This window comes from Ursus maritimus, unplaced genomic scaffold, assembly GCF_017311325.1.
Source record: "Ursus maritimus isolate PB19 unplaced genomic scaffold, ASM1731132v1 scaffold_2, whole genome shotgun sequence".
Classification (NCBI taxonomy): domain Eukaryota; kingdom Metazoa; phylum Chordata; class Mammalia; order Carnivora; family Ursidae; genus Ursus; species Ursus maritimus.
This window is the reverse complement of record NW_024424452.1, coordinates 66,016,423-66,042,859: the sequence shown is the minus strand read 5'-3', so window position 1 is coordinate 66,042,859 and position 26,437 is coordinate 66,016,423. Positions and strand designations below refer to the sequence as shown.

General features: G+C 38.7%; 1 protein-coding gene across 5 annotated transcripts in view; it reads left to right on the top strand.

Annotated features, from left to right (window-relative positions):
* The first annotated feature begins 895 nt into the window (after positions 1 to 895).
* Positions 896 to 26,437, top strand: part of AKT3 (AKT serine/threonine kinase 3) — a 306,055-nt gene continuing 280,513 nt past the window's right edge. For 2 of the 5 annotated variants that reach the window (XM_008694786.2, XM_008694770.2), the window contains exon 1: positions 11,111 to 11,292. In XM_008694786.2, coding sequence (XP_008693008.1) covers positions 11,247 to 11,292 — 46 coding nt within the window. In that variant the 5' untranslated portion in view covers positions 11,111 to 11,246. Of the gene's footprint in view, positions 930 to 11,108; positions 11,293 to 26,437 lie in introns of those variants that run through there. The other 3 variants (XM_040636074.1, XM_008694783.2, XM_040636075.1) reach the window with 3 other exon arrangements.

The window sequence follows — 26,437 nt, the reverse complement described above, 5'->3', positions numbered from 1 at the left end:
CCCGGGGCGCCGCCCACCTCCTCTCCCCGGGGCGGTGGCGGGGGGCGGCGGGCCTCGGGGGCCGCCGCGGGCCACGAGGGCGCGGGGAGAGCCAGAACTTCCCGCCCAGGAGCGCCTACCCCCGCTGCGGGCTCCGGCGGGCTGGGGGGGATGTTCTCGCGAGAGGAGAGGGGGCGCGGGGCGCCGCGGGTTTGGGGGGCGCGGGGAAGCCTGCGGACGAGGGCGCGGCAGGGAGGGGAGCAGAGGCGGCGGGCAGGGCCGGGGACGCGGGGAAGCCGCTCCCGCCAGTCGCCGAGAGCCAGCCCCTGACGTCAGGAGTTTTCCTCAAAGTCAACAACAAGCCCCACGGCGGCGGCGGCGAGAAGCGAACGGCGGCGGCGGCCCGGGAGGGAGGAAGGAGGGGGCGGGGAGGCGGCGGCCGGGTCCCCCCCGCCCCGGCGAGGCGCGGCCCCCCACAGGAGGCCGCAGACCCCTGACCCGCGCCCGGCGCGCCCCGGGGCCCGGAGCCTCTGCCCGCCGCCGCCTCGCCGGCGTGACCCGGCCCCCGCCCGAGCGGTGTTTTCTGGTGATGAATTGAATTTGTAGCCGATATCCGATTCCCATGTAGAGTCTCCGCCTCCTCCTCCCCCCGCCGCCGCCCTCCCTCCCTCCGCCCTCCCCTCCCGCCGCCGCCGCCGCCTCCCGCTCCAGCTCCGCGGCCCGGCCCGGCCGGCTCCCTCCTCCCTCCCCTGCAGCCTTCGCCTGCCCTCCCGCCGGCCGCACCGGGCTCCAGGGGGGCCAGAGGCTCTGCGGGGTGGGGGGAGGACAGGAGGGGAGGAGGAGGGAGGGGGGACCCCCGAGTCGCCCCCTCTCCTCCCCCCGCCCCCCCGGCTCCATCCTCCGCCGCCGCCCGAGCAGCTGCGGGGCCGCCGCCGCCGCCGCCTTTGCAGGTAACAGCCACCGCCCCCCGCTCGCCCCCTCCCCGCCTGGCCTCCGCTCCCTCCGGGCCCCCGGCCCCGGGCCTCCCTCGGGCGGGGGGGGAGGCGGCGGCGGCGGGGTGGGGGGGGAGGCGGGGGCGTCTGGGTTGTCACCGCGCCGGTGGCGTGGGCGGGGGCCGGGTCACCGGAGGCTCGGGTGTGGGTGTGGGTGGGGAGGCCGGGGGATGCCCGGCGCCGCTGACACTGGCACCCCCTCACTTTCCGGGGGAAGCCGGGGGGCGGCGGCGTGCGGGGGGCCGGGGAGGGTGTTCCCGGCCTAGCGGTACCGGCCGTGTCTGCGCTGCCCCGGCCCTGGCGCCTCCGGTCCCTGCGCAGCTCCCGCTCCCCGCCCGCCCGGGCCGCGCGGCGTGGGGAGGGGGCGCCGGCCGGGCGGGGGCGGCGGCGGGCTTATATAACGCGGGGAGCGCCCGTGCCGGCGTGTTTGGGTTGGGGGGAGGGGGCCGTCTGCCGCGCTCCCCGGCGCGGGGGCTGTCTGCGCGCGCCGGGTGGGGTGCAGGCGAGGCTGCACCGGCGTCCCCCGGGGTCTCCTTCCTCCCCACCCTCCCCACTGCCGGCGCGCAGGAAAAGACGGCCCTGGAGCGGGGTGGGGGTGTGTGTGGGAGGTGGGTAACGTGCTCGTCTGTGTTTTTAATAGTAGTGGGGTTTTAATCCGCTTGGGAGTTGTGTGCTAAGAATAGAAATGTGCGGAAGATGCTGGGTTTGGCGGATCCAGTGATGCTGTCGCTGCTGGCGGCGGCGGCGGCTCAGGCTACAAGTAAACAAACCAGCCTCTTCCTCGTCCACCTCCTCCTCCTGCGCATCGGTCTGCACCAGCCATGATGCTGGCGGGGCCTCAGAGCCCAGAGTGGAAGCCTGGCTGGTCGCGGTGTTCACCCTGACTCCCAGGCGGGGTCACTCCTTGTTTGGGATTACCCGGGGATCTGCACTTAGGCTGGGCTGCGTCTCGTTGGGGCCAGGTCTTCAGGACCGGTATTGACTGTTTCTCTTCTGAAAGCAGAGGAAAGGCTTACCCATAAGCCAAGGGTAGGATGCTCCCATTTCTTGCATCCAGAGAACCTCGTGAAAATAAAACCAACTCATTTCAGTAGTGTGGTAATTGGTCGAGAGCCCAGTAGTTTGTAATTGATTACATTTTCAAATAGAAATTCATAGCGAAAGCTATGTATCTGTATTATTGTACTGTTAAAACGTTCACACTTTTTAAATTCATCCTGTAGCTAAAACATGTGAAATGATGACTTTTTGCAGTTTAATACCTTGGTAGCTGCTTCAAACCATCAAGTTAGATATATGTTCCATATCTGGGAAGCCATGGCCATTTTATATCTATTAGTAGGCTGTCAGTTACTACACAACCCCGGGGTTTTGTTTTTGGTGGAAACTCATTACATTAGGTTATACATTGTTAGGAAATGGTTGAAAAAGCCAAAGCTAGAAGGGTCCAGTAAACGTGGTTTAGGAAAGTTTGTTTTCAGAACTTAAACATCATTGCAAAATCCGCATAAATGAGTATGAGTATTCCAGGAGGTGGTCGTCTAAAACCAACACCCACACTGAGGAAGTGCTTGTCTAAGACAGGAATGTATTTTTTATTAAGAAATCTAATTCTTAGTAAATTATCAGCTTTCTGAGGTGAATGTGCAATAATTTGGAAGATATATATCAGGGCTGTAGATTTTTTTTTTTCTTTTGCCAACACATAATCTTGACTTTGAAAGTTTACCAAGGAGACTGTATTTGAAGATCTGCTTTTTGTTTGTCTCACTAGGGTTGACCCCAATATTTTTGATTGGCTTGAGCTTCTAATTTTAAAGGGAGGGAGTGTATATATATATCACATGAATGAGACACCGCTGGAATTTAGATGAATGAAGAGCTGTAGTTTTTAGTTATGTTTGTGGTAGGTGTTTGAAGTAGTAGGTTTTCCTACAGCATTTAAAAAATATCTAAAGTAATTCTACAAAAAAACTTAGGAAGCTATTATTTGTATCCATTTTGTCCCCTACACTTAGTTTTTCTGTAAGGATTACTTTAGCGAGTTGTTTTCCAACTGAAAATTCATTTTTAGTTTGACACTGACTTTGAGTTTAAGTTGTGCATGTGAAGGTACTTAAGGGTACTTAAGGGTTCAGCTTTAGACTTTTTGGTTTATATAATTTTATAGCTGTAAAATATTTTAAATAAAATTTCATTCATTCCTCCAACAAATATTTGAGTGTGAACTGTGTGCCAGGAGCTAGTTTGATTAAAAACTTCCCTTATTTACATTTCATTCAGAAGATTACTACCATTAGAAAGAGAATTTGTTTTCAGAATTATTGCAAATCTAAACATGTTACGGTTAAACATATTGGAGGACAAATGTAATAGAATCTTGTGCAAAGTAGGGATTTAAGATTTTTAAACTATGGCTTTTGATTTAAACATATAAGAGATTTTATTTCTTAAAAATTCAATGGAAATTTCCAACTATTTGGTTTTCTTTAAAAAGAGGAACCTGTTTTACAAATTGATTTTGTGGAAGTTTAGAGTTTACTTGAACTTTGCATATTTTTGTGAAAAGATAGCTATACTTTGTTGTTATACTTTTTTAGTTCAAGAATTCACCCTAGAGAAGATAAGGCAATTATTGTTAACTTGTGTTAATTGGATTTTTAGCGTGATTCGATAGGATCTTGTCTTTATAATGTGATTAAGTTTTAAGCATTAATAAATACTTAATTTATGATAATTTATATTTGAATACCATAAGATGCAAGACAGAAAAATAAGCCATTTCATTTGTTTTGACCAAATCAGTCTTATAATTTGGCATTTTTGTTTTTCTTAACATACAGTTTAATGCACATAATGAATTTTTGTAGATTTGAGTTAGAATATTTTAATCCTTTGAAGTTGCTCTGTTTTTAACTCGAGGTTTCAGGAGTGTGCTGAGTCCTCATTTTCTACAGCACACACTCTTCTGTAGTCACCTGGAAGGATAGCCCTGGATCATTGGATGTTAACTGAAAAATTTATCGTGGTCTTTCACGTATGACAGCGCTAGGTCAGGCTTAGGGTCAATGCCAGCCAGTGCCTGGTGAGCACTTGCCACGTGCCAGGCGCTGTTCTATGTGCTTAATGTCTGTCAATTGGTTTAATCTTCACAACAGCCCCTGCTACCTTGGAAAGTGGTTTTCACAAGAGAAAACACTTATTAACGCGGCATTATAAAAATCCACTTCCGTTTGTCCTCATTCTGAAACACTTTTTTCCTTAGCGTTTCTCCTAAGTTGCTTGTACCTATCATTAGACTTCCCAGTGACATACTCAGTGTCAGTAACATAGTACAATAATTTCCATAGAAATCACGTTAATAGAGTAAAAAGAAGATATATCGACAGATCCGTAACCTTCTTTTTCATTTCAGTTGTTTCAGAGGCCAAGTCCAATGCTTCAGTTATTCACATATGTTACTGTAGTGCCATAGTCTCTTGGCATTTAGATGTAAACAGGTTTCCTTTGCCAGGTGACCTTCAAATAGTAGTTGATAGTAAATTAATATATGTTTCTTGACCTGTGGATTTGCTTGTTAGTTGTCTTTTCAGTACTCTCTTTATATTTATCACCAACTGCAGAGAATTTACATTTTGTAAATGGGTATATTTTGCTAATATTCAGAGGGAAAAGTAAAATGATATACCAGAAGAGATCTCTAGAAGACTTTTAAGTGAGGAATTTTCTCTTATATTGATTAAGAAAGCCTCTGACTCTGTTCGGGAGTCCAGGGGACAGGAAGGGGAGAAAGATGGTATTTTGCCAGTATTAGAGTTAAGTTCAGATTTTGTCAAAGTGCGATTGATGTTGGAATGTTTTCTCTTCCCACTGTGTATTAAACTTTTGAGGACCCGACCTGTGTATAATCATGATGGTGTCACTGGAGATGGCATCTCTAAGTGAAGTAGATACTTGGTAGATTTGAACTTGCAGAATCATAAATACCAGCTCTGGAGGAGCTGTGAAGCTATTTAAGTTTGTCTAATGCTACACTTTTATTTTTATGGCTGAGAAAAGTGAAGCACAGAGAATTCATTAAAGGACCTTATGTGGCATCACTGCGGGTGGGGCAGAGTTGGGAACAGGGACCCCCGTTTCTGGGCCTGCCCAGTGCTCTTTTTGATGCACCATTGTGACGAGCTTTGGTACAGGATTCCATACTTGTGGGTTAACTCTCAGTTTAATCCGGGGTAAAATCTGTCAAGCTGATTCTTGACATTAAATGGACCATATACCAATTGCATTTTGTGTATATGTGCGGACTTTTTTTTTTTTTTTTTTTTATTGTCACGGAGGTCCCCAAGGCAGATTTTAGAACGATTTTGCGTGTGTGTTGGAAAAGTACGGCTAGCTGTGCAGCCGAAATTCTTCCAGTGGCAACCTCAACCTTTTCCTGTTATATTACAGGTACCTTCAAATAGAGACAAGCCACACTTAGTATGAGAAAGGTAGGGGATCATTTGTCCATTGTTCGTTCAGTGGTTTAGGTGAACCAGAGGAATCCAATAGACATTTTCATAGTTGTTTCAAGTTAGAATATTAAATACAGCACCCAGCACAAGTTGTTCTCTTAAAATTTGGTTATTCATGGATGTGTTGGTTTAAATGGCACTCAGGTGCCCTAAACTGAGGTAGGGAAGAGGGGGAAATACTCTCCATTTTTGTATGTATATTTCAAAGTTTGTGAAGTTGAAAGAACTGAAATTTTGTTTGACAGTTGAAAATCTTGCTTATGCCTATTCAAATATAGGCATAGTATATAGTATAGTATATTTTTCTATAGGGTGAAAGAGTGAAGATGTCTATTAGTTTTAAGAAAATCCACAAAGTCTGTTACTGTACTCTGAAGAAAGGAAAGGTATCCAAAATACATAGTTCGTGTGACTCACTTTCCCCATACGACAGGTTTATGAACAGGATAACAACTCTTAAGAGGGACTGACTGGCTGAGAGTTATGTGAAGTGCAGAGCAAATTGCCTTGAATTTCCCATTCATTTCAGTATTTGTCCTTTCCCTGAAATCCTTTAAAAAGTTTTATATGACTTTATGCATTTATTATGGCATATGTTTCACCTATTTCTTGAAATTGTAGATACTATGGAATTGTATTATGGTTACCCTGGACAATCATTTGTACTTCAAAGTAGCAATATTCTCTTGTCTTTGCACCTTAGTTTGCCTTCATTAATTCAGTTTGGCTAGGCATAGCTAAAGAATATAAAAAATGTGGTATGGGGCAAGTATCTTCTACATAGTATTAATTACAGCCAATGATATAGTTTAGAGGAAGTTGAATTATGGAGAGTATTGTGGCTTTAAACTTAGAAATTAACATGTAGGAAATTACTAACCTGTGAATCTTGCTCTAATTTGTAAAAAAGAAAATTGCTCGCATGCCTTTTACCTTTGTCAACCTTCTGGTCTTCTGTTTGTGTCATTTCCTTTGTGATGCTGCAGTTATATTTGATTTTTAATTTATTTGAAAACATTGTGTTGACTAGATTTTTGAAAAATAATTCGATACAGAAAAAAATGTTTGCAGCGATTCACAAATGTTATACATACCTCTGAGAGTTCCTCTTGGGTTGTTTGGTAGAAAGCATACCAAACTGATAGGAGACTTGAACTGCAGGTGGTTACACTCGTTACTTGTCACTATTTGGTTATGGTAACGGTGAGGAAATAATGTCATTTGTGATAGGTCACAGTTTGGCTAGGCTCAGGATTGTAGATGCAGTTGTTCCTGTACAGATTCTAGAGTCAAATTCACAAATATGTGAAAGCACTTTGATAACAAATTACATGGAAAAGATAACTTTGTTTTGCTTGCCTCCTTGTATGCTCAGTGTGGTCCTTGGCACAGAGTAGGCAATCAGTACCTGTTTACTGACTACATATATATGTGTTACGTGTTGATATTTTAGAAGGACATTTGAAGAACTTCGATAATTGGTTAAAACTGAATGGTTTGTTGCCTTAAGTAAACAAATATCTTTTTAAAATTGTTATAAATATCATTAAGAAAATACACCATTCATTCTCTTCCTTCCTTTCACAAAGATAATTTTGGGCACTGTTGATACTTACTTGTTTGGGAATTGAAACTTGACCTCCTCTCAACGAAAAGGACCAAAAAACATGGAGAAAAGGAGGATAATTTTAATGTGTGCCAGTCCTCACAATTACTGGAGGTCTATAGTGAACACACTTTAATGACTAAGGAAGAATATTTATTGTAATTTAAATTACTTCTGTGTAGATGCTTTCATAGCATTTGAGTTCAGGTTTGTCTTTAAGATGAGTTAAGACTGCTCTCTCTGTTGACTTACAATATTAGTTTGTCTAGTGTGTTCTTCATTCGTTATGTAAAGCTACGTCCCCGCTCTTTCATTCATCCACTCATTCATTCATTTTGTGTTTGTTGGGCATATCTTATGTGCCAGGCACTGTCAAATTGCTTTACTAAATAGTAATGCTGTTGAATGAGGTACAAGATGTGAAAATGTTTTGTAAATTGTGAAGTGATATTCAAATGCTGTTATCATCAAATTCTCAAATAGTTTTGAATGAAAGTACCTTTAGTGTAACTGCTTTGTGTAAATTCTAGATAGAATCTGCCAAGAATTTTGTATGACATTTTTTTAAAGAATAGACAAAATTAGATTATTCAGCATTGAAATATTTAATGCAATAGGCTTAGAAGAAAAAGAAACCCAATTTTGTCTTTTAGAGCTCATTGGATAGAACGTTATTTCTGGAGAAGTTGGGACTGTAGGAGGAGGTGAAGTTCATGTCCAGCTCATCATTTCGCAGATTAGTGTTTTTAACAACGTGGAACACTGAGTGGGAGAGTGGAGATGACTTGGTGCAAGAGGGTTGCCACTGGTGGATTGCTTAAGAGTCAGTAGCACTGTGTTCGTGCACACAAGACAGCACATATTTCTAGCCTATTGGTCATAATTCCGGAGTAGTATACTTTTGAGTGTCTTTTAAGCTATTTTCAGAGAATGTATCATTTTAGCTGAGAGTCCCAGGAGCAACTTTAAAGCTGAATATTATGATTATGGGTAGAATTTGGTAACATTTTAAGATGCAAATGGATAAAGCCATTTCTATAATGGTGGGTTTACTGGTTCTGATGACGATTATAAATTTTGTCCAGTTGATTTAACATCCGTTTCAGCACTTTAAATATGTAAACACTGATAAGCATTTTTATCTAAAAAGTTAGTTTTTTGAAAGTTTCATTTTATGTATTTATTTAAAAATTTATTTATTTGAGAGTGAGGAGGGGCAGCGGGAGAGGGAGAGAGAGAATCTCATGCAGACTCTATGCTGAGCACGGAGCCGATCTCAAGACCCTGAGCTCAGGACCTGAGTGGAAACCAAGACTCAGACCGGAACTCAAGGGACTGCACCACCAAGGCGCCCCGAAACAGTTTCATTTTAAAACAAAATTCACTGATTTGGATTGATGTGGATATTTCAGTATGTTGTTTTGTACTGAAGGGGTGGTGCTAGCAGAAAGAACATGTGCCTGGTTCTCTGGTCTTGGTTCCCTCAGAAAGCAGCTGTGTGACCTTGGGCAAGTCGCTTCATCCATCTAGACTCTTGTTTCCTCGTCTGTAAAATGCTTTGAGATCCCAACAGTGAAATGGCAGCTTAAAAAAATGGAATGAATTTTGAAAATACTTTTTTTTTAGTGTTCTTTATAGGTGTGTTGTAATGCAGATTATTTTAATAGAAAGGGATATATTTTACATATGTTTATTGGATTTGTATTATTTTTTGGTTATTACTGAATGTTGACCCCTCATCTGTTCCATTTCCAGAATGTTCCATCCCAAGAATATTAAGATAGGAATTTTTTTTTTGATCCAGAGAATATAACCTTATAGTCAGAAACCAAGAAGGGCTTGAATGAGATGAGGGCCCTTGCTACAGGTGCTACCAAAGGGAAGGACTACGTGCCCCTCTTCTAAAGTCCTCAGTTTGCACCAGAGCTCCCAATATTTAATGTTCTTATAATTATTTATGTAGTCTAAGGAGCTAACCATTTTAGTTACCTAGTTGTGTATTATGGAGCCAGTTTTCAGGAAGTTACATAAATCAGATTAAAATGGTGTTTGGATTCTTTGCTGAAGGGTTTTTGTTTTTGTTTTTGTTTTGCCCATTTTTAGTGGTGAAATGAGTCTTGCCTTGAGTTATGTGGCAGTTTCACAAAGTGTGTTCCTTTGGATGCCAGCACATATTACTAAAGAGAAAGCAAAGAGCCTGTGGGTTCAGTAAGTTGAGGATTTTCTGAGATAAGTAAGGTTATACATAGTTTATATCATTAGGAGGTTTATAGGGGTGTTCTAAGAGAAAGACATGGTTTGTAGAACTTTTCAAACTTATTTGACCAAATAATTTTTTTTCTTTTTTCATCTTTTTTTTTTCCCCTGGAGTTTCTCTTGGTATTCTTTTAAACATATTTTGGGAAAATACATCCAGATTCTCTTCAGTAGCAGACCCTAGTGCTTCTGCGGACAGTCTCGACCTTACCTGTAGGTGCAAGGGCACGTGTGGGGGTGGTTTTCTATTCCGCCACACAAACTTCGTCGGACTTTCTTAAGAGAATGTTAGTCTTGATTCCTCACTGCTAAATGATTAGGCTTTCTACTTAATTTGCATGGGAAAATGAGCTATAATTCAGTCCCAGTAATAGCTAGGGAGTCTAACCTTGAACTTGCTGTTATGTACTATTTACCAATTTGAGAAAATAGTATAGTTATATAGTCCATCCATCCATTTTTCTGGTTATCTAAAATTTATGCCTGTGTTTTGGACTGTATAATGCCAGTGTAGCCTGGACCACATGTTTTGGTCCCTTTCTGTGGAAATATTTTTAACTCTGTTTTATCTTGGCATTTTCCTTTTTAGGTTGAGAGGGACAATGAGAAATAACCCTGTAAAACTCATTAGTGTATATATAAGGATATTTTTGAGGACTTTGTTTATTACACTACAAGGTATCTTACAAAGACCCATGGGATAAATTTCAGATTTTTATTCCAGGAAAAATTGTATTCCTTCTGAAGCAACTTCTTTTTTTCTTTTAAAAAATATTTATGGATAATGTAAATATTGTAACCGATTGTGTTCCCTTATTAGCATTGCTTCCTGAAAGCTTCCCTGCTAAATTTGTAGCCCATCTTTTATAAATATGTAGACTTTTACTCTGGTTTCTTTTTATCTTAAGGCAGGATAGTTTTGGAATTAGGACTGCAGGCTCTGGGGTCAGAAGGCCTGGTTCAGATTTGGGTTCCATCATTCAGCAGTTGTGTTGAAGTCAGGCATACTGCATAATCTCTGTGAGCCGCAGTTTACTCGTCTGTGTAACGAAGTTAATGGTACTCTCCTGGGTTTATTGTGAGGATTACCTGAGAAGACTAGATGGAAGCACTTGTTCTTGACCCATCTTGGATACCCTGTATTTTTTTCCACTTTCATATTCCCTTTGTTTCACTTCGTGTATTTTAAAAAAGAATTGATTTTATATTATTTATAATATTTTATTTATTGTAATCTAAAAATTTGTTGTCATCTAATTAATCAGTTGTCTAAAATATTTCTCGGAGTAGGGCAGAGTAAGCATAGACACGTGCTGGTTTCTTAGCACATTGTGTTTTCCATAACATATGGCTATTAAAAACATTCACAATGGCTTTGCCATAAATATTCCTAAATCCACAGAGATTTTGGAACTCGACATACAGGGAAGTTTACTTTTAGTTCACCTAACTTTAATTCTCTTCCCTTTTCACCTCCGACACATAGCGCCGAACAGATTTTCTGTATTATTTGTATAGGTGTGACGGTGGTTTTCTTAAGACGTTTTTTTTGTTACAACCTCTTAGGTTAAAAGTTTCACTATCATTTGAAATCTGTCACAAGACCAGGAAAGCACGTTCATTATAGAACTATTGAATAAATAAATTCCCCAGTTTGAGGAGTTAGAGTTTTATGTGAGGTCAGGCCAGTTGAAGACATTTACAAAGAATTAGTTGTTTGTTATTGCTATGTGAGTTGCAAGAATGGAAAAAAAAGAAATTCTTTCTTCAATACTTCCTTCCAGGCTGAGTCATCACTAGAGAGTGGGAAGGGCCGCCGCAGCAGCAGAGAATCCAAACCCCAAAGCTGATACCGCACAGTAGCATTTCTCCAAGTTGGGGGCTCAGAGGGGAGCCATCATGAGCGATGTTACCGTCGTGAAAGAAGGCTGGGTTCAGAAGAGGGGTAAGTACTCACCAAAGCCGAGAGTCGTGTGCTTGGTAAGTGTGCTCATGGTCAGCGGTGTCCTGGAAGTTGGTATTTGTTCCGAAACTGTTCACAGAGTAGCGGACAGTCTCTGTCCAGTGAGAGAGAAAGGATATTTAACTTATATGTTAGGAATTTGCTTGTTATTTAGAGATTCTCCGTAATTCTTGATTTTGGTAATTTATCATCAACTTTACGAAGACTTGGCCTCCTGGTATGTTGTGTGCTTGCGTGTTACAGAAAGTTCGTGTTGTATTTTTCTATGTCCACAGATTCTACAATCCATAGAGATGTCTTTCGGATGATTTGATTTCCAGAAAAGTGTCTAACTTGTCTGCATTGAAAGACAAGTAAATTTATATTAAGCCGATTTGGGTGGTAGCAGGGGAGGGGCTTACAGGTTTAAAGGGAAGGAGTTCACCCACAAACTCATGGCTTCAGCAGTCCTTTAAGTGAGGTAAGGAGAGTCCGAAAGTAAAAGACCAAATGAAGAGAGGGTTTTTGTGGTGTGTGTGTGTGTGTGTTTATGTTTCATTTCATATTTTTATTTTTCATGATCTAGTTTTAGTATTTCTTGTTCACTTGTTCACTCCTACTTTAGGTAAATAATTCAGATGCATTATTACTCTTTTTTAACACTGAAGGAAGAACTTTAGTTTATCCTCTATGCGATCACCTGCAAACATGGTCAATATGTTTATTAAGAAATCTGGAGTGTAGACTAGTTGCCAGGCAACTAGTGTTTATCCACGTGGCCAAATTGAGTAGAATGAGGACTGCTTCATTCTCAGGACTTTGGCGTTCCTGTGTACTATATCTATTTTCTGATTAAAAGTTGCCTTTTAAATAGTGATTTCAATGTTCCTTGTGGGTCTGTAGTTAATTCCTATGCTTGAAAAGCTGTTGTCAGAAGTTAAATGGGATTGTGTATGACTGAGTTTTAAAACATGAGCCTTATTGAGTTATAATTTCCATAACAATAAAATTCACCAATTTTAAGTGTACACTTTGATGAATTTTGCTACGTTTATACAGTAGTGTATGTAACAAGCACTATAGCTATGACATCAGACATGTCCATCACCCCAAAAGTGCCCTCATTCCCTGATGCAGTCAGCCCTCGTTCCTCAACCCTGACAACCACTGATGTGCTACCACTGGAATCTTCCTTTTCTAATATCTCTTTTAAGTAGAGTCATACGGCCCTTTGTGTTTGGTTACTTTCACATAATGTAATACTTTAAGGATTTATCCATGTTGTGTGTATATCATTAGTTTGTTTCTTTATTGTTGAGGCGTATTTCATAGTTTGGCCGTACCACAATTTATCTGTTTACCAGCTGATGGCTATTTGGGGTGTTTCTAGTTTCTGGCTATTGTGAATAAAACTGCCATGAGCTAGGGAGTGCATATCTTGGTGTGATGTGTTTTCACTTTCTCTTGGGCAATAACCTAGGAATGAGATTGCTGGTCATATGGTAAGTGTGTGTTTCACGATAAAAACTGTTTCAGCCAACTATTGTATTGTTAAGTTTCATTTATTGTGTATTCTATTATAAATTTAGGAGGCATTTTCAGATTTCACTGCTGTATGAAGACATTTCTGTTTTTTTTAACTTGCCTATTACATTTATACTACCTTTCTTACTTACTTTGGGGGTAATACTTTATTAAGCTCTGAAATCTGCTCTCATAAGACCGTTGCGAGGATTAAGTAAGATAATGGATATGGATGTGTTTTGAGAGTTTTAACACCAGTGTAAACTATTGCTGTCACCACATTTTGTCAAAGATTTAGGATGGTCCTTGAGTTTGTTTAATTAATTGTGCATTGTCTGAAATACCATAAGAGAAGGTTGGTATATAGTACGTGGGATGGAGAAACAAGAAAAAATGGACGAAGGTTTCTCTGTGTTTTTCCGCATTCGTTAGTAGTATACAAAGGTATAAAATGATATGTAAAATCTTTTCTACTTCTACTTCTTCAAACTGGTTTTTCTTCTCAGATATAGCCATTTTAGACCTTTTCTATTTTTAATCTTTTCAGGGATTATTATCTCAATTTTATGTATGATATGCTAAACTTTATATTTGAGTAATCTTACATAATCGAGTATATATCTCACCATTGTCAAAATGAAGAATTTAACTTGTATTACCTATTCTCTTCCTTCCTTCCCTGAAGGAGGGGGGAGGGCTTCGTGGCTACACATCTAACACTTGTGCTGTTAATTCTAGAAAGTACTTAGGCATCATCTCTAAACTTGCTACTTTATGAGTTGAGAAAAATTAGTACCCCTCACAGTCTTTCCCCTGGATTCCTCATGGTCCCCTCCCAGGTTGTGTCAACTGTAACGTTTATTTAATGTTGTCAAGGTTTGTAATAATTTCACTGCTTGATTTGGGGAAGCAGTAATCAGTACTGTGATAAGTAAATACTACGTGTTGCTAAACAAGTAGTGTGATGGGTAGATGGGAGCCACGGAGAGCAAATGTTGGTATTCAAGATCAGGATGTACTTTAGTTTGGCTTCTAGTTTGGGCTGTACGGGTTTTTCCTGGATTTTCCAGTCGCCATATTGCCCCCCTCTTAGTAAAAAAGTGTCCGCCTTCTTCATCATACCACATGGTTATTCAGCTTTTTAATCATAGTTTGTTGAAATTCTGTTGTGAACCGACTTTTTTCTGGGTATGGTGCTCAGCTAATAGCATGTTATTTAATTGCATTCTTGGGCATGTTCTGTGCTTTCTTAGGCCTCATGTCTTTCCCCTTTTGTTTTGGATTTATCTTGCAGATTTGTTTTGGATTTATTTTGCAATGTTCTAGGAGTAATTTTTTCTTTTTTTAAATTTCCTGGAGTACTTTTTTCAGAAAGAATATATGGGGGGTGCTTGTCAACAGAGTATTCAGAGCTGTGCTTTTCACTTTCACACCCAGTACATACCTGCGCTGGGTATAGAATTCAGTTGTGCAACAGCTTTCCTTTGGAATTTTGAAGGTTTCATTCCATTACCTTTTGGTAACCAGTTTTACTGATAAGAGGCTTAATGCTAACAGGAGTCATTTCTTGCTAGGGAACCTGTTTTTGTTCTCTGGAAGCTTGTTGTGTCCATGCCCCTTTATCCTTGACATTCTGAAATGTAAGGAGGATGAGATGTAGGTCTTTTTAACTCATCCTGTAAAGCATGTGGTGGACCCTTTGGATATGCAGGCATATGATGTCTTCAGTTCCGGGGAATCTTCTGTATTTCTTTCATTATTTCTTTCCTTCTGCGTTCTCTGTATTCTTTTATGGCTTTTCCCCCTACAGCATCTGTATCAATGTTGTGGTTTTATGATTTTTCTTTCACTTCCATGTCATTGTTTTCCTGCCTTGTTCTGGAAGATTTCCTTGACCATTTCTTTGAGCCCTTTACTGAGTTATCTGTCTCAGCTCTTACTTTATATTTCTGGGAATGCTTTCTAGTTCATAGCCACTGGCTCTCATTTTACAGATATAATACAGTCTTTAATCTTAGGACACTAACTAGACTTTATTTTTAAGTTTTTCTTCCCCTCTGAATAACTTTTTCAGTTTGTTTAGTTTGGTTCTTCTTTGGTGGTGGTAGTGTTCCTCAGGTATCTGGTGCTTCCTGTGGGTGTGCTTACAATTGTGAATGAAAGACTGAGGTTGCTGGCCGTGTCCTCTATTTGTACTTAAGACAAGTTAGATTCACTGAATGAGGATTTGTGATGGCAGTTTTAACTGTATTCTTCAAAGCATTAGTTGAAATATTAGGAGGAACCAAACTGGACACTTTTTTCTCTCCACCTTTCTTAATTTATTCCTTTGGAGATTTTCAGTATGATTTTAATAACTTTGTGTTTTAGTGAGGCAAATTTCATTAGGTAGTCTGTTGTCGTTTGGCCATATTTTCGTTCAAAGAATTTCTTCTAAAAGAGCATTATTGTTTGCTGCCTGTTTACCCTGGGCAGATAGATTTTCATCACCTGAACTTGGGTGTACTTGTTTGAAAATAAATACCAGAACATCTGCCTTCTTTACTTCACAGTGCGGTGGTAAGCATTATGAGCTAATGTGTATAGAGTATTTTTAAATTATTAATAAAAGTATTGGTAGAAAAAAGTTATAACAGCCCTTACTTTGAATATCAGTCTTTTTCCTCAAACTTGTATTTATGAATCCGTTCTTGTTAGCTCCTGTCCAGATAGAATCTCATTTTTTTTGTATTTTCGGTGTAAATAAGTTGTGTTTCAGTAAGTATTGTCCTGGAAAAGGAAAAAACAGAGTTGAAGATAATTAATGGTACTGTGTGGGACAAATGCTTTCTTAACTTTGGTTATTGGTGATATATCAATATTAAAAGCTTTTTTTTCCTGTACTTTTCTGGAGCAATTACAAAATGGTAAGTATTAATTGAGATACCACGGTAACATTGGATTGGTGGTGTTGGAGATAACAGTAAAGAAAACATCACATAGCACACATGGAATCCAGTGCCACCTGCATTTTCTGCTCCGATGGTCCTGGGAGAGAAGCTCACAGTTTGGTCGTACATCAGCATAGACGCTATCTGCTTAGGTATTAAACACTTGTTCGATGATCTCCTTCACAGACCAGCCGTGGGTATACTGTCGGTGACTGCAGATCTCTGCAGACATCTTTGATGTCAAAAGTTTTGCTTTCTTAGTTTTTTATCCCATTACAGCTAGTGGTGATATTTGCTGTGAAGAAACTTACCCTATTAATAAAGTGGAAAATTTAACCAGCTTAAAAGGTCTAAATTGTAAAAGTAAGTAGACTGCGATACTATCAACCAGGGCTGATTGTAATTTATAAAATTCTGTTTGCTTAATAGTACTGTTAAAAGGTAAGTAGTCTCTTATAAATGTAGAGAGCCAGTTTCTTGATAACAGGTTAGAGTCTGTAATGTATTGTTGGTCAACTCATAATCTTGCCATTTGGAAATTGGTGACAAATCTAAGAGGTGGTTTTATCATTAAGAGCATTTGATGAAAATGCTGCAGATTTTTTACACTTTTTGTTGCCTCAATATCTAACAAATTGAACTTTCGTGTTGTGTTCTGTATATGTGACCAGTTTGTGCTTTCAAAGAACTCGTCCCTTTAGTTTGCCTGTACTTAATAGTTTCCAGTTCAGGGATATCCATAAACTGTGACCTTGGAATGGTATTTGTTTTATATTCTTTGAAATGATTTGTTTAGAGGAACTGGAATGTTAGGGTTTGGTAATTCCAAGCTAAAACTTCATGAGTCTATGCGTTCTCTCTCAAAATAGCTTACTGCCACTATGCAGGATATTTTAGTAATGTGAAGATTGTAAGCTGGGCTATATTCACTGTGTGATTGTTGTGGTCTAGTCAGTTTTAAGCTGTTATGGAAAAAGCAAAATGCACGATTTGTTGGGTGCTTAGCCAAGTCCAAGGACCTTCTCCTTTACTTTGTACATACTTGTGTACCTTTTGTTCATGTTTTATTCACAAAGTGAGTTTTGAAATAAATTATCAAGTGATTATGTAAATAGAAAATGACAGTATGATTTTCTGTTTACTACTCAGCAGCGAGCATTTTCCACAGAAAGTAAAGAGCTGTGATAGCGACTGAATAAATCACATGAGAGATTAGAGAAGTTCATTTTGACTATTGATGTTACAAATGGAGCCTAAAACTGAAAAAATTAAATTTATTTTCTAATGTCATTGGAACTCTGAGATTTAATGTATTTATAATAACGTGAAATATGGGGTGCCTGGGCAACTCAGTCAGTTAAGCATCTGACTTTTGATTTCGGCTCAGGTCATGATCTCAGGGTTGTGAGATCGAGTCCCAAGTGGGCTCCGTGCTGGGCGTGGAGTTTGCTTCAGATTCTCTCTTGCCCTCTCCCTCTGCCCCTACAACCTTAAAAAATGTGAAATTTATTTTTCTCATAATTTGAATACATTTATTTTGAAAATTTTAACCAAGTAAACCAAATGGAGAGACCCGTCAAATGATAAGCTTTCGTATGCATTCTAGAGTTATAGAATTGTAGAGCTCCTAGGGGTGCCTGGTGGCGTGGTCGGTTAAGTCTCGGACTCTTGGTTTCTGTATAAGTCATGACCTCAGAGTCATGGGATTGAGCTCCCAGTTGGGCTCTGCACTCAGCGGGGAGTCTGCTTGAGATTCTCTCTCCCTTTCCCTCTGCCCCTCCCCTCACTTGCATGCTCGCACGCTCCCTCTCTCTCTCTCTCAAAATAAATACATTAAAAAAAAGAACTGTAGAGCTGCTGTTATGCACGTTCACACGCACACATGCACACACTCCTTTCTCAATCAGCAGTGAGTTTTGTGTATTGACTTTGTATCCTGTAGCCTTGTTAAATTCACTTATTCATGTGAAAAATTCACATGAATTTTTTACTAATTTTCTGTGTAGATGGTCAGGTCATCTGCAAAGAGCCACAGTTCTGCTTCTTCCTTTGCAATCCTAATGCCTTTAATTAATTTTTTTCTGGTCTTGTTTCGCTGGTTAGGAATTCTGGTGCAATTTTGAGTAAAAGTGGTGAGAATGGACTTTTGACCTTATTTTTCATGTTCTTGGGAAAGCATTTATTTTACCACTATCATCATCCTATTATATAATAATCACTATTGTGTTAGTTGTGGGTTTTCTATTGCTGCCTTTAATCAGGTGGAGAAAGTTCCCGTCTAGTTTGCTGAGACTTTTTTTTCATGAGTGGGTATTCACTTTTTTCAAAAAATTTTTCCATTCCTACTGAAAATGGCTATTTGATTTTTCCCATTATTCTGTTAATATGGTGTATTACTTTCATGGCTGGAATAAATCCCATTTGGTCATGATATATTATATTTAATTTACCAGTTTTGATATACTAATATCTTATTAAGGATCTTTCTTTTGCATTTACAATGGTCTGTCATTTTCATTTCAGGTTTTGGTATAATGGCTATGCTGGACTCCTAAAATATATATGTTGGGAAATATTCCTTTCTCCTTAATTTTTGAAGGAATTTGCATAAGTTGGGGTTTATTTCTGACTTAACATGTTTGGTAAAATGTATCAATGAAGCCATTTGGGGTGGAGCATTTTTGGTGAGATTTCTGATAATCCAATTTCATTAATAGATAGATATAGAACTATTCAGATTTTTTTGTTTCATCTTGTGTCAGTTTGGGCAAATTATGATTTTTTTCAGGAATTTGTCCATTTCACCTAAGTTGTTGATATATTTGGCATAAAGTTGCTCTTAATATTTCCTTATTCTTTAAATGTTTGCAGGATCTGTAATGATAATCCCTTTATTAAATTCTGATATTGGTAAATTGTGTTCTCCCTCTTTCTTTCTTTTTTTTTTCCTTTGATCAGTTTTACTAGGAGTTTATACATTTCACAAGTCTTTTCAAGGAGCCAAGTTTTTGCTTTGTTTTCTTTGTCCTTTTTTCCTATTTTCTATTTGCATTTGCTCGTTACTATTTTAATTTGCTTGTCTTTTTTCTGGCTTAAGGTAAAATATTACATCATTGATTTTAATCTTTCTTTTTTAAAAAAATACAAGCACTTAAATATATGGGTTTACCTTACTTCACTGTTTAAATATGTCCCCCAAGTTTTAATGAAATATGTTTTCATTATTATTTAGTGTAAAATGTTTTCTAACTTCCATTGTGATTCCTTCCTTGAACCATGGGTTTTTTAGAGGAATTTTGCTTAATTTGAAAATATATAGGGGTTCTTAGATAGCTTAGTGTTTTGATTTCAGCTTTCTATTTGATTGTAATTACAGAAGATACTATGTAAAATTTCAGTCATCTGGAATTTTTTGTTATTTAAAAAAATTCTTTTTTATGGTCCACCATATGGTCTCTCTTGATTTTTTGCTGTTGTGGGTGTAGTATTTTATAAATGTCTGGTCAGCATGGGTGATGGTGAGTCGTATCTTCTCTGACTTTGCTGATTTTTTTTTTTAGTTCTATCAATTACTGAGAGAGAGGTAGAATCTCCAACTATGTGAATTTATCTGTTTCTTTTTTCTGTTTTGCTTTATATATTTTGAAGCTCTGTTATTAGATGTGTTCACATTTATAATGATTATATCTTCTTGATGTATTACATCTTTTATGCTTATGAAATGTCCATCATTTTCTTTGGTGTAATACTCTTTGTCTTGAAATTCAGTGTGTCTGTTATTAATATAACCACTCCAGACTTTTTGATTAATGTTTATATCTTATATCTTGTTAAAATGTTATTTTACATTTAGCTTATCTGTGTTTTATATTTAAACTGCCTCTCTTGTATACAGCATATTTTTTGGTCTGGTTCTGTTTTTTTTTTTTTCCCCCCTTAATCTCATTTGACAGTCTTTACCCTTTAATTTAGACCATTCATATTTAGACCATTCATATTTATTAAGGAAATTATTGATATGATTGAATTTTCTTCTTCCCATATTCCTGTAATTTTTGGCTTTAGGATTTTTTTATTTTCTCATTTTATCTCTGCTATTGGCTTGTTAGTTATACCTCTTATTAAAATATAAAACAAATCGATGGTTAATGTTGATTTGATTGAATTTAGGTCTACTGTTTTGTTGTTTTCTATTTGTCCTATTTAAAAAAATTTCTCTGTTCGTGTGTTTGTGTGTATTGCCAGTATATATATATTGCCTTCTTTTGGGTTAATTGGAATTTTTTTAGCATTTCATCCAGATTTCCTCTGTCAGTGTGCATTCTCAGTGGAAGGGAGGATATTTCCCCCAAGGGGGCAATAGTTGGTTCCAGGGGAGGGTGCAAAAAACGTAGATATTATAGTCGTTTGTGCCTTTCCAATGGGATATGTTATACACATGTAAATATGTACGTATATCTGTGGTATTAAAATTTCATATGGGAGGCTAGAGCAATTAGAAAAAAAAGAAGTCTAGTCTTATTAGGTGGGCCATAATGGAAAAAGCTGAACTGCTCTGTAATCTTGCATTATTTATTTAACGGTTGTTGTAGGGCAGTGGTTTTCAACCAGGGTTATTTTTCTTCCCCGGGGAACATTTGGCAGTGTCTGGAGACATTTTTGGTTGTCATGACTTGGGGTGAGTGGGTGTGCTATTGGCATCTAGTGGGTGGAGGCTAGGGATGCTGCTAATTAAATATTCTACAATGTACAGGACAGTTCTCCCCAAGCAAAAAAATTCTACTCCAAAATGTCACTAGTGCTGAGGTTGAGGTTGAGAGTATAATATGCATCTCTAATTTATCACATTCTTTAATGGGTTAATATTTTACTACCTCATGTAAAATATAACATCCTTAAAATACTACAGTTATGTTTACCCCCCTTCTGAGTGCCTTGTGCTGCTCTTCTCATATATATTAGATATAAATATGTTATAAACTATGATACAGTGTTTTAATTTTTGTTTTATGCCTTTTTTATGTCTTTTAAAGAAGAGCAGGACAAATACAGTCTTTTATGTTTACTTACCTGCAGTGTTTCTATTTATTTCTTCCTGTAGACTCGAGCTTCTATCTGATAATGTTTTCCCTCAGCCTGAAGAGCCTTCTTTAGCACTTCTTTTAGCGCAGATCTGTTGGTGCCTAGTACATTCATATTTTTGTTTGTCTTAAAATGTATTCATTTCATCTTCATTTTTGAAGGATTTTTTTATTGTATATAGAATTCTGATTTGTTAATTTATTTCTTTCATCACTTTAAAGACGTCATTTCATTTTCTTCTGCTTTCCCTTGTTTGTGTTGAGAAGTCAGCTGTTATTTTGTATTGTTACCTATATATAGCATGTTATTTTCCTTGACTGCTTTCAAGATTTTTCTAGCTTTGATTTCAGCAGTTTGAATGTGATGTGCCTACATGTTGTTTTCTTTTTATGTATCCCATTTTGGATTTAGTGGATTTTTTGGTTGGTTTTTTGATATGTATGTTTTTCACCAAACTTGGGAAGTTGTGTTGGCCGTTAGTTCTAAAGAACATTTTCTACCCTGTTCTCTCCTCTGCTTCTGGGACTCTGGTTATACCTGTGAAGACTACCTGGCAATGTCTCACAGGTCAGTTAGGCTGCATTAATTTTTTTCAATATTCTTTTTCTCGGCTCTAGAGGTAGAACAATTTCTGTTAAGCTGTTAAGTTCACTAACTCCTCTGTCATTTTTCTTCATTTACTATGATTGTATTTTCTGTTATCTCCTTGGATATTTTTATAATAGTTGCTTTGAAGTCCTTGTCTGCTGACTCCAGCATTAGGATTTTTTCATTTGGTTTCTGTTGACTGCTTTCTTTCTTTGCCTACTTTCTCATTTCTTCACATGTCTAGTAATTTTCAGCTGCATACAGTTCATTGTGATGATATATTTACAGACTTGTGATCTGTTGTTTTCTCCAGAGACTTGGTTTTTGTGCTAATTGGTACTGTCCTATTCAGACTCAGCACTTTATTTCACCTATTGTGATAAGCAAGCTGAAATCTCAGCTTTTCTCTCCACTTTTTGATTTCTGCTTTCAATGGAGGCTTTCCTATGCATGCACAACTCAAACTCAAGGTTTAGCCAGAATTTGGGTTGGGTTTACAGTAGGCTTTTGGGCTGCCCCATGTATCTCCCTTATTTGTGGGGTATCTCTCTTACTTTCCAGACATTTTGGCATCTCTGACTCCAGCATCTGACTCCTTAAGCCAGCAAGACTATAGTTTTCTGTCTAAATTGTATCCACCTTAATTGCAAGGAAATGGGGAGCCCCTCAAGCAGAAAGCTATATAAATGCAGATCTCACCCAGTGCAGTTCCTTGTTTCAGGTGCCAACTTCCGTCTGGTTTGTGCTTGCTTTTGATGCTTTCCACTGCCTTCAACTAGTTGTTTTTTATATTTTATACAGAATTTATAATTTTATGTGTGGAAAGATTAGTCTGATATAAGTCACCTGACTTATACTCTGATAGGTACATGCTTTAATGTATGGATATAAAAACTTGTTTAAGTTTTATAATTCACTTAATTTTGTCATAGAATTGCTCATAACAAGTTATGTGAAGTAGAAATTTTGTCTGCATTTATATTTGAGGAAACTGATGGTTTCAACCGGCTGAGTTCCTATCACTTGGAAACATAGCTGAACTTTTTTTTTTTTAAGTGAATTTATGGAATTGTAAGCTAGAGGAGACTTTAGAAGTCGTCTCATCTTATACTCATTTGTCTTCCAGATTAGAAAACAGGTGATTTTTTTTGAGTTAGGGACTTAGCCTGGACCAGTAGCTGAGATTTCTTTATTGCCAATTTTATGTTACTTCATATTTTGTTTCTTTCTTTTATTTCTTTCTGACACTCAGGCAGGTAGTGGAGTTCTTTTTTAAAAAGTCTCTTATTAGTACCTGGTGAGGGAGGGGCTCAGAACTGTTGCACAGGAGGAGAGTTTAAAACCCCGTGAGAATGGAAAAAGGGGAGTATCTTCTATCCAGTTGAATCCCTACACGACTGAGTGGTATCACTACGACCCTGTGTCCTGGTGGGGAATGCAGGGAAGCTGTTCCTCTGGAGCTTACCGTGTTACCTCCTTGGAGGAACCGTTTGTATTTCCTTTGACACAGAGAAACTTTTCTTAAATTATCTGTTCACATCGTATCATGAATCGCATCATCTTACTGATGGGATTAATTGTATACCTACCACCATATTTTCTTTAACGTTTGTTGTTGTTATGCCAGTGTTTTACTTGGCATATTTTTTTTCCTGTGTCTTTGGCAATGAAAAGCTTCTGTGTCCTTCAAATATAAATTCTAATACAATCTCTGTTTTTCCCCAGCTCACACATTCTTACAAAGTTAGAATGATTTCTCTTGTCTGCAGTATCATATCACTTTGCTTCCTTGTGGCTTTATGTGGGCTGTTATGTAGATCCACTATTTCTCTTTGTCATTTGTCAGCTCCCCAAGGGCAAGAACTGTGTCTAATACAACTATATTTTGCATCTAGGGTCTACCAGTAATTTGAACATAGTAGGCCCTTAGTCTTTGAGTGTATGAGGAAGAAAACAGTTTTAGAAGGTCAAATAGCAGTATGTCATGGATTTCAGGGCAAAGAACTAGAATTGGGACAGCTGAGGCAGGGCAGGGAACACAAAGTAGATCACAGTTATGAAAGCAGCCTGCATCTAGGATAGGGTTTTGGTAAGGGCAATGCTGGGATTCTAGATCACGTTTATCTGTCAAGTTTTTGTGTGAGGGAAAACGGAACTAACGGTAGGAATTGGTAGAAATAACTGCATGGTTCTTCCTGGCCAAAGTGGTTGCAAAGGACTCTGCTCGTCCCAGCATGGATTAGTGTATAAGGTATCCAAATCAGGTAGGTGCACTCTGGACACTAGAGTGAGAATAGAGTAGTGGTCATAGTTCTGGAATATTTATCCACATTTTACTCTTAGAACTGCAAAGTACTTCTGAGTTCATGACACCTAACTTTTCCCACCTAGAAGAATCTTTTCTGCTGTGTTTCTGCTGGATCATTTATCTCAGATATTGTGGGTAACTAAAATCTCACTGCGTTAAGGCATAACTGTTTCATTATTTAACAGCTCTGAGTACTAGTGGGCTTTCTTTTGCCTTCCTGAGCAATATAAAACAAGTTCTGTTTTCCATGTGATAGGCCTTCAGGTATTTCAGGATTGCTGTGATATCTTCCCTAAAATCTTTTTAAGGAAAATGTTCTCTTTTCTTTCATTTGCTCATTGTATGACATGGAGTTTCTAGCCCTCACACATAATTTTGGTGTCCTACTGTGGAAATACCTCAGTTTGTCAACGTGTCTCTTAAAATGCAGTGCCCAGAAGTGAACATAATCCTGCAGATGTGGTCAGTGCAGAGAAGAGCACAGCAGGACTGTTCGCCCCCACAGTATATCACAGGAGGGCTGTCATGGCAATCCAAGGCTGTAGTCCTTTTCTCAGTTTCAACTTCCAGAGGAACTTCTATTATGTTTTGTTTAAGCAGATTATTTACATATGCCAATTTGTTGTCCACATGTTACCAATTTACATTCCTATCACTAGTATGTAAAAGGTTCTGCTTTCTCGTGCCATAATTATCACTGGGTGTTATTCTTTTTAGTTCTTGCCGTTATATTGCTGCCTTATTTTACATTTATTTGTTACTGAGGTTTAACTTTGTTGTTGGTGCTTTTAGCCATTTTTTTCTTCAAATGAATTGCTTGTTTCTGTCCTTAGTCAATTTTTATATATGCAGCCTATGTCTTTCATCAGTTTTTATACATTTTATATGTTCTTATTTATTTGTAAGAGCTTTTTGTATACTCAGGATACCATTATTTTATTAGTCATTTTGTTGGTACAAATATTTTCCTGGCTTGAATATGTATCTTTTAACTTTATGTTTTTGTCATGTGAAAGTTTTTAATGGTTCTGTAGTTAAATATATCAGACTTTTCCCTTCCGAGGAGGTCGTTGAGGTCATACTTAGAAACTTTTGCCCTGTTTTCTTTGAGCATCGTTATAATGAAAACCATTTGTATTATCTACATAATATATTAATTCCTTTTGTACAACATACAAGCAGTATATAAATGAACGATATGACTCCTCTGCTCCCAATTTCCTTCTCAGAAATAACCACTGTCAAGTGGGATGTGCTACTGTAAAGCCAACATTTTTCTTAAAATAGGTAAGAACCAGAGGATACATACCAACCAGAGGTAATATTTGTCTCTTGTCAGGAGACTGGAATCCAAGAGATTAGTTGGGGGACAGGAAGAGGGATAATTAAAGAAACGAAATTTTACACTTTATTCTGTATACACATTTGGGTCTTTTGTTTTATCTCATTTTGTGTAAATGGCATCATAATCATTTAACAGTGTATCTTTGTCTATGCCATTGCAACATGGTCAGATATTTTGCAAAAAGTGTCTAACTTGATAGATCTTGCTTTTAGAGACTATTCTTCTCATCCGTCTACTTTTCTCATTTTTAAGTCCTCATGTACTGTCAGTTTAGTCCACTGGTTAAGAGGATGGAATTTAAGTTCACATCTTGGCTTTGCCAAATGTTTATTGGTGACTGGGCAAATACTTAATATGCCTTTAATTTCTTATCCGGAAAATGGTGATGGTAACAAGTGCTTGTAAGACTCTTGATTAGCTCTTATCACAGTGCATGGGACATACCAAATCGTTAACAAACAATAGCTATTATTTAATAATCTGTTATAGGATATTGCTAAATTCCCATCAGGTTTACTAATATTTAGTGTTTAGGCTCGTCCATTGTTTTCCTCTGTAAAAACAGTAAGGGTACTTGCCCTTTTCACGTTTGTTGTTGTTGTTTTTGTTTTTAATCCCTTCTGATGCTCTGTGTTTCTCAGAATTATTGATGCTAACTGGAACTCAGCGATAAGTCACTGTCTTCTCAGCACCTCTGGGCATCAGTGTTTGCATTATGATGGTTCTCTTTTGAGAAGATAAGTGTGAAAGAGGAGTTAATCAGCGTTCCTTCCTGTTGTCCGGCCTGAATGCTGCGCTCTCTTCCTCTGGCCTCATCTTTTGTAATTTTGAAATTCATGGTGGTCTGGAACTATTTTTTCCAATTCATTGAGGACTTAAAATTCTTTCCGTTGTTCTCTCTGTTCTTCGTTACATTTCTGTCTTTCCTAACATTTTTTCCTGCGTTAAGTGAACTAGTGCTTCAGACAACAAGTAGATGTACTTTTTTCTTCCTCACTCAGGGTTGGGCAAGGTCAAATGATAGTCACATTTTAATCCTGTGGTTAAATTTTACTACAACTGTTTGCCATGCAAGAACACTAATTTCCTTATCTTGCATAGTTGGAAGCAAATGCATTCTACCCAAAATTCATTGGCCGAGAAGTAGGGCTTCAGTGTATTTTTTTTTTTTTTACTTTATAATATGAAACAGTAGAAAAACTAAAAATGAAAATAAAAGTAGTAAGACTTGGGAAGAAGGGGGGAGGGGAACCCAGGTTTTCACCTTCAGAGTGGAAAGTCAGTTGATGTGGTTACAGGTGATAAATCAAGAGACAGAGTCATAATACCAAAAACATTAAAAGTGGCTGTTTTTGAGAAGTGGGAAAGGGG